At 43.6% G+C, this 9061-nt stretch overlaps 1 protein-coding gene across 1 annotated transcript in view; it reads left to right on the plus strand.

The window, feature by feature from the left end:
* JAKMIP1 (janus kinase and microtubule interacting protein 1) overlaps positions 1–9061 on the plus strand; it is a 221141-nt gene that overhangs the window by 104282 nt on the left and 107798 nt on the right. The window contains exon 5 of the mRNA XM_025195098.1: positions 73–567. Within this exon, the coding sequence (XP_025050883.1) occupies positions 73–567 (495 nt within the window). The remainder of the gene's footprint in view (positions 1–72; positions 568–9061) is intronic.

The raw sequence follows: 9061 nt of genomic DNA on the forward strand, positions 1-9061 counted from the left end.
TCTTATGAGGACTTCCAGGGAGTCCACATCACATGCAAATATACTGATCTAAGTTTTATTCTTATATTCTAGGTGGGTAAATTGAGAGAGAAAATACAAGAAGTTAAGCAAGAAAGAGAGCAGGAGCAACACAAGCACACTGCTTACATCTCGGAGCTGAAGGCAAAGCTCCACGAAGAGAAAATGAAGGAACTCCAGGCTGTCCGGGAGGCGCTCATTCGGCAGCATGAGCAGGAAGTAGCTCGAATGGGAAAAATCAAAGATGGTGAAATTCACCGTCTGCAGTCTACAGTGAATGTGCTGCGGGATGGGGCTGCCGACAAAGTGAAAACAGCATTGCTCAATGAAGCCAAAGAGGAGGCTCGAAAAGCATTTGATAATGAACGTATGAAGATGCAACAGGAGATCTTAGAGCTCAAGTCTGGTAAAAAGCAACTTGAAGAAGCTTTGAACAACATTATGCAGGCAGATAAGATGAAGGCTGCTGACTTGCGCACAGCTTATCAATCCCATCAGGATGAGATAAATAGAATAAAGCGTGAATGTGAGAGGGATATCCGCAGGCTGGTAAGTTAATTAACAGTACATTTATTTCAATTTACGGCAGCTGTGAAAATGTACTGCACTGTCTGGGAAAAGAGATTTGTCCCTTTTGCAGTGGCATATTTAATTTCTTCCTGTTCCTATAATAAACCTCTTTTCCTACTTCCCACTGTTCTGGTGGTCCAGAGGGGTATTGGCTCCATGACCAACCATACCCAATTCCATCCAAATCCATGACTTTTCTTTCTATCAAATAAAAGTATGAAAGAACTAAACCAGACCAAATTCCCGTTTACTGATTTGATTTTGTAAAATGGAACTTCCCCTTCCTTTTTACCTAACATGTCTTTCCCTTACAAGACGTACTTTATCAAAAGGTTCAAGACGTGTTCACTGTGCAGAGCAAGTGTTCCTCTGGATACACTGACTATTGCAAAAGCACGTTTTATTACCTTCATGGGGGTGGGGAGCAGGGGGAGAGATGCTCTTTTTCCAAGGTATTGTTCAAGTTACTCACTTTCTGGAAAAAACAGGCATCATTATCCATTTTCATTTGTTCTGATACTTCTCCAAAGGGAAGAGAAGTTAGCTTGGGCCCAGAAGAACAGCTTGTGCTCTTCCTTTATTAACATTATGACTTTAGCATAGTTTTCAACTTTCACCTTAAGAACAATACAGAGGAAAAACTAGAGTATATGTACAGCATTCTGTAGTGTGTGTATATATATCCAGATCACTACATTTTACAATCAGTACGCTGTGGTGTTTAAGATAACTATACACAAGTAGATTTATAGTAATATATCATGAAAACAAAGAGCATGGCCTTTTGATATTTACAAGTATTATCAAGATTTGGTTACTAACCTGAATAAATCAGCAGTAAGGTCAAAATAAAAATACAAAGGAAAAATACAATTGTACTATGAAATAATCTCCCTTTTAATATTTATTTTTAATATTAAGGAAATGATTTACCAAGAGGACTAGACTTGGAATGGGGTAAAACACAGAAGGGTTTAAGCCAAAATATTTAGTCAATCTATGAATACATAGGCAAATTCTTTTTTTTTTCTGCTCCATTGGTGAATGAGCAGCAAAGATGCTAGATGTTAACGAGCATTTTACAGATTTAGTTACAATCCAAGTTGCATGCATGTATAGTTTTGTATGTTCCTGTTCAAAAATTTCTGTTCCTATTTCTGCAAATTAAAGGATTTCCTTTGCCAGTTCATCAACCTATTTTAAATATGGATTTAAAGCTTCAGATTTACATCTGTTCTACTATTTCTACTTTTCTAAGTCTTCTTCAGCAGACCCAAATACAGCTTATGCTGGTACTGGAGAAATGTAATATAAATCTGATCAAATCTATAGAAAAAATTATTTGTATTGTTTATAGAGCATACTTTTACTATAATTAGCATGTATAACATTTTACTAATCTTTTCAAATAGTTTGAAAATAGTACATTACAGTACATTTTAACTGCTCTTACTTTGTGTCTCAAAGTAGTTGTGTGTGAAGCTTTAAAAAAATTACTTGCACATTTTATCATAAATTAGCTTTTGCAACCAAACACGTGGCGAATTTTATAGAACAATATTTCTGTTGGCAACATGAAAATGAAAATAGATTATCATTAGCATACTATATTAGTTGAAAGGAACAAATAAAATTTCATTCTGAGACACAGCTGCTATATGGCCATAATTAATAAAGCAAACTCTTCTAAGCCTTATGTGCTGAAAGAAATAATAGGTGCTTCATGTTGCTACATGAGAAAATAATGCAAGAGGTAATTATTGTAAGTACATTAAACGTATTTTTGCTACTTGTTTGCTTACTTGTATATTAGCTTGGTAAGAAGGGAGCAGATCATGTATGCAAGTTATTACATAAATAAATTTTGGGACAAGCTTATGCTTACCATTTGTTTGTTATTCCATCTGTGTATGTGAATATTTTTTCGAGAAAAAGTAACCAGATTTATTTCTTTGTTCTGGTGAAATTTGTGATTCCTTTAATGGAAAACTTTTAAATCTGAGACTACTGTCCTCTATTGTGCAAAATGCCAGTCCAATTTGGTGGGTATTACGTGAATACTTCTTAAGTAAATATCTAGTCCGTATAACAATTGTGAATAAAGTAAACTGAAAGACTTTAATCTGAGTAAAACTGGGTTTGAGTTCTTTTTTTAACCTCATACATCAAGGCAAAGCTCTTACAGGACACAAAATCAAGCCCATTGTTACAGAAAACAGGAAAATTGAATATGAAGTAAATTAGACTTGTTTGTAGCTACTGTATACTGAAATATTGTGATAATCTCATAATATTGGTTAACTGTTACTATAAGAAAGAAAAATTGAGATGGAAAAATCCTTGTTGCTATAATGGAATCAAAGCAAGAGCAGTATGGGTTGGCTTTATATACAGCAAAATGAACAATTTTAAATGTATTTTAATGCCTCAATCCATAATACATATAATAATTATATAACTATACAATGCGTGTGTGTGTACATTAAAATATATATTTTATGGTAATATATATTTCTACGAATGATGAAGTAGGTCTTGATCCAATCTTTGAATCTATTTTAGGCTTCTCCATCTGTGTTTTGCTGCAGCAAGAGAATATATAAACTAACTTATTTACTTTAGCACCTTCATAAAGAGTAGAAGCTAGTCAGAAAAACTTCCATAGAACCATATCCATCAAAATCTAAATATTTTTCAAGAGAAACAAATGCTGTATTCCACCATAACTGCTACTTAATAGAAAAAGAAACCACTACCACCACCAATAAACCTATTTCCTTCCAATCTTGTAGGGGGCCGATACACATGCATCAAGGCTGCTCCAACGCACTATAATTACAGCACGTTGGAGCAGACTTGATTAATTACTGCGCTCCATCAGACTCTAGGGTCACGTGTATCACTGTCCCCATGCTGAAAAATGGTGGCAGGGGTGCTTTAACTAAAGCTTGTTCAATGAGCTTTAACTAAAGCTTGTTCCCCCTCCTCTCGCTTTCTGGAGCTTGTGTATAAATGCCCACAATTTCCAGTCTTGTAATTTTTGTAAGATACAATGAGAATGTTATGGAGGCATCTCGTCTCTCTGGAAACTCCAGGAGCAGTCATTCTTCACCTTTTCAACAGGGTATTTTATGTACGTACACTCCGTAAAGGACTACCTGTAGCAGAGAACGGGACAGATTGCTTGGCTTTCTCACTCCCCTGAAGATGCAGTGTTGGCTCATAATTCTTTTCCTCCCAGAGTATGAGAGCTGTAGGTATGTGTGTCCCCATAAAAGATTACAGGTGTTTTCAGGGTTTGTGGCTCTTTTTTTGTTTTGGCCACACTTTCCCAATTTGTGCATACATGCAGTGCTGGGCAGAGAGAAGCACTAAGCATGCCTCTAAGTAGTGTATTCCTTCAAGGTATATATGCTAATATCTGCTAATATCAAGTTACAAGCTTCTGTTGTAGATCTTGCCATCTGTTTGGGAGATGCTCATAGTTATATTTCAAGGATGAACTAGTTTCCTGCAGAGACTCTTATTTCTCATCCAGTATTTCTTTGCTGCCATTAATAACTTTTCTGAATAATCTGATTTTATCTGTCATCTCGGGAACAACATCCTGCAATGATATTCTTAACCTAGAACCCAACAGATCTGTTTGTAACCCCGTATGGTATAGCTTCAGTATTCCTTATTTATTTTACCATTCACACAGAACACTGTCCTGGGTAGAAGGCCTGAAATGTACCTTTTCAAAGTTTAGAAAGGTAGTTAGGTGTGTTAGTGTGAAGTAAGGAAGAGGGCAGGTTAGGGTGTCTCCTTAGAGATTAACTGGATCAGAAATACATGAGTTTTCACAGGAGATAGCATTGAATGAAGTAGCTAGTCACCTTTGGCTCACACATTTCTGAATGAGTTGGTCTCTAAGGGTACCTATACGCATGCAGGGAGGCTGCTCTGATGCACTGTAATTAGAGCGCCTTGGAGCAGACTCGATTAATCTCCAGCATCACATGTATTAGCATCCCCATGCTGAAAAATGGCAACGGGGCACTTTAACTAGCACTCATCAAATGAGCTTTAGTTAAAGTGCCCCCACCACCATTTTTCAGCATGAGGACACTGATGCACATGATGCTCCAGACACTTTATTTAGAGTGGCTTTCGGAACTGCTGTAATTAAGGTGCTCCCCCCTCCCCCTACACACACTCACTTCCAGAGCATGTGTATAAACACCCTAAGGTACCACCCTTTTTTAATAAAGTGCTGTATTTACCCAAATCCAAGATGACTGGCTCTGAATTTCAGACACCCCCCAGTAACTAGATTCTATACATGGAACATTTATTAATTTGTTACAGTCTTCCAAGTATGCAATCTAACTATTGGGGGATTGTCCTAAAATTGCCCCCTTCCCCCACCCTCCCTCCCCACACTACTGAAAAATGGAAAGCAGTTGCAGGGGGCAACCAGGGGGGGGGGTTGGGAGAATCAAGCAGCCTGACCCCTGCTGCCTGCCTTTACTGCAGTGCCTGTGCACCCTAGCACCTGCCCCCTTGCTACTTGCCCCTCCCTATGCTTGCACCCCCTGGCACCTGCACTCCTGGTGCCTGCCCTACTTCCTGCTGTCTGCTCCCCGCTCTAGCTTTTGTCCCTGTCCCCCACTATTGCTTAACCTCTGGCCCTGCTCAGTATGAAGCATGGAGCACATGGTGCTTTGGCCCTAGTTTAGCCACACAGCTGCAGGTACAGTAGTGGCAACTCTGGTTGGAGCATGGACTGGAGTTGCTGCTACCATTGCTACTGAGCTGGGCTGGGGCTGGAGCAACTGTATACTTCATGGTCAGGCTGGAGCCTTGTGGGAGGGTAGGTGGCAGGGTGGAGTTGATGGCGGGGGGGCAGAAGCTGTGGGGGAGCAAGAGGAGAGGTGCAGAAGCAGCAGGGGGACAGGCAGAGATGGGAGACTGGGGGAGTATACAGCGGGGAGGGGCAGAGGTGGCAGGGGTGGGTAGCAACTGTAGCACTGACTCCAACCCTAGGTCAGAGCCAAAGTCGAAGCTGCAGCAGCTGCCTACCCAACCGCTGCTTTGTACTTGAATCCAAGGCATGGAGCTTTTCCCCTCTTGTTAAATTGGGGTGGGCGGCGGACCCTTGTTTTGGATTCAATTAAGTATGGTATTTGACTCTGGCTTAAAAATGGTATTTAAAGCTTTTCTTTTTGGGAATTGGCTTATAGGTGTGTGTGCGCGCGCGTGCGAAGTGGAACATATTCAATTTGATTTGGCCGGATTATGGGGACAGTGATTTAGTTTGTTGATTCAGGTCACTGTTCTGATTTGATTTAGCTGAATCTAAATCTGAAGATTCGATGCTGATTTGGAGAATCAGCAATTCAGCCATAGACACAGCTTTAAATATTTTTTCAACATACCTCGAAGTATCAGGTATGGCTGCGATGCTGGGGCAGATGGAGCATCCCACAGCCCCGCCCCCCCCCCCCCCCCGCATGCTCGGCGGCAGACCTGGAAGTGGACCGGAAGTACTTATGTCCTGCTTCCGGCTCTGCCGCTGGGCACACGGGGGACCCCACCCTGCCTCAGCGATTGGCCGCAGGGGTACCCTGGGTTCCCCCCCAGACCCAGGAGTTATCAGTCACTGAGCTAGGGGGTTGGGAGAGGGGGGTCCCCCATGCACTCCACAGTGGACCCAGAAGTGGACTGGAAGTGCTTCTGGTCCACTTCCAGGTCCACCGCTGAGCACGCTGTGCCTGTGGGACACTCCATCCACCCCAGCATCTCAGCAGTCACGAGCTACCTGGTACCTTGAGGTATGTCAAAAAATGTTTAAAGCTGTCTGTGTCCAAATCACTGACTCTCTCCAAATTGATTCAGAGGCTTCTGAATCAATTTGGAGAGATTAAAGGGTCTCCTGCTTCGATTCAGATTTGGAGATTCAACCTCTGAATCATGCTGAATCTCTTCCGAATTGAATCAGTGACTGAAGCTTTGCATATATACATATATACACACACAATATATCTGTGTGTGTGTGTAGCTATAATATATATGTGTATTAGAATGTTCAGGATGGGCAGCAGGGGTTAATTGATTTCTAAAAGCCTGGATCTCGCATGCAGTTTTCTGAGCCTTCAGAAGCAGACAGGCTGTCTAAAACACAGCAAGGCCAACAGATAGTCACATAGCCTGGGACAGTGGAGGCATTTACCACACTGTTCCATAACATAATTTGTTGATTCAAAGAGCTGGCACTCTGTATGTAGAACGCCTCAAGACCTTAGGTTGAGGAGGACCGGGTTAGAGAGCTTCTGGAGGGGCTGGACGTGTTCAAATCAGCAGGTCCAGATGCTCTCCACCCCAGGGTGTTGACGGAGCTAGCAGGGGTTATTGCAGGGCCCTTGGCACGGCTTTACGAGCATTCGTGGTGCTCGGGCCAGGTGCCAGATGATTGAAAGATAGCCAATGTGGTCCCCATCTTTAAAAAAGGGAGGAGGGAAGACCTGGGCAACTATAAGCCAGTCAGTCTTACCTCAATCCTGGGGAAACTCTTGGAGAAGATCATCAAGGAGCACATCTATGATGGGCTGGCATTGGGGATGATGCTCAAGGGCAACCAGCACAGTTTCATTAGGGGCAGGTCATGTCAGACCAACCTGATCGCCTTTTACGATCAGGTCACAAAAGCATTGGATGCAGGTGTCACTGTGGATGTAGTCTTTCTGGACTTCAGCAAGACCTTTGACACTGTCGACCACCTCATCCTTATGAAAAAACTAGGCGACTGTGGCATCGATGCCTACATAGTCAGATGGATTGCAAATTGGCTGAAGGGTTGTACTCTGAGGGTGGTGGTGGACGGGTCATATTTGACCTCGGGGGAAGTGAGCAGCGGAGTCCCCCAGGACTCGGTCCTTGGGCCCACGCTGTTCAATTTCTTTATCAGCAATTTGGACGACGGGTGAAAAGCAACCTGTTTAAATTTGCTGATGATACCAAAATTTGGGGAGAGGTGGGCACTCATAGATTTGGGTTAGCAGGGAGGGAAAGACTGCAGAATGACCTGGATAGGTTGCAGGGGTGGGCTAACAAAAACAGAATGTGTTTCAATATGGACAAGTGCAGGGTGCTGCACTTGGGCAGTAGTAACCAGGAGCACACTTATAAGACGGGAAACTCCCTTCTTGAGAGCACGGAGGCAGAAAGGGATCTTGGAGTCGTCATTGACTCCAAGATGAACATGGGCTGACAATGCGAGGTCACGGTCAGTAGGGCTAACCGGACCTCATCGTGCATCCACAGGTGCATCTCAAGTAGGTCCAAGGAGGTGATCCTTCCCCTCTACGTGATGCTGGTCAGGCCACAGCTGGAGTACTGTGTCCAGTTCTGGGCACCCCACTTCAAGAGGGATGTGGACAACATAGAGAGGGTCCAGAGGAGGGCCACCTGCATGGTCTGGGGACAGCAGGCCAGGCTCTACACAGATAGGCTAAAGGGCCCGAATATATTCAGTCTCCACCAGAGAAGTAACAAGGAATAATGGCCACAAGTTGTTGGAGAGTAGGTTTAGATTAGACATCCTTAAGAACTACTTCACAGTCAGGGCGGCTAGGATCTGGAACCAACTTCCAAGGGAAGTCGTGCTGGCTCCTACCCTGGGGGTCTTTAAGAAGAGGCTTGATGCCTACCTGTCTGGGGAGATTTGAGCCCAGTTTTCTTCCTGCCCAGGCAGGGGGTCGGACTTGAAGATCTATAAGGTCCCTTCCGACCCTACTTCTATGATTCTATGATATAAGGTGGCATCAGCTTGCAAGGCCCCTGAGCGGGGGCCTGGAGCTTTCCAGTTTTGGGGGAACATACCAAAGTAGGTGGATACCAGTAAAGCCCCAAATTAGGATGTGGGCATGTGGTAGGCTTATGAAAATGAGATTTTGGCTGACAATACATGTGGACAATATGACAACCACACAGAGAGCTCAACTGGTGATTGCCATGGATGAAATGTCATCAGGAGGGAAGGAGAATACAAAAGCAGAGACTTGAGAGTAACAAAGCATCCTCCTTCTCCCTGTCCTCCTCCCCGAGAGGGTCCCTGTCCCCATCCCCCAGGAAGGGTTCCCGAGGCCACCATGGACAGAGGGCACACCACTAGCCCATCTCATCCATCCCACTGGAGGGGGCAGGGTGTGGGTCTTGGCATCCTACCTTCAGGGGGATCTGACACTTAAGAGACAGCCTTAGATTCAAGCTTCCAGATGTTTCTTGACTCTGATGATAGCCCTAGAATTCGTAGATATATGGAATTGTTTGACTGTTTGCTTTGTTTCTTTTCTGTTATCACTGGGTATCTATAAATTTGCCTATTAGTCAATGGAGAGGTCACGGTTGGTCTGAGGGAGGGTGCGTGGTTCCTCCCCTGGGTAGATCCCTGTTCCCCCCTGGGTGCATTCCCGCCCCCCCCCCCCCCCCC

Source organism: Alligator sinensis, unplaced genomic scaffold, assembly GCF_000455745.1.
Source record: "Alligator sinensis unplaced genomic scaffold, ASM45574v1 scaffold421_1, whole genome shotgun sequence".
Classification (NCBI taxonomy): Eukaryota; Metazoa; Chordata; order Crocodylia; family Alligatoridae; genus Alligator; species Alligator sinensis.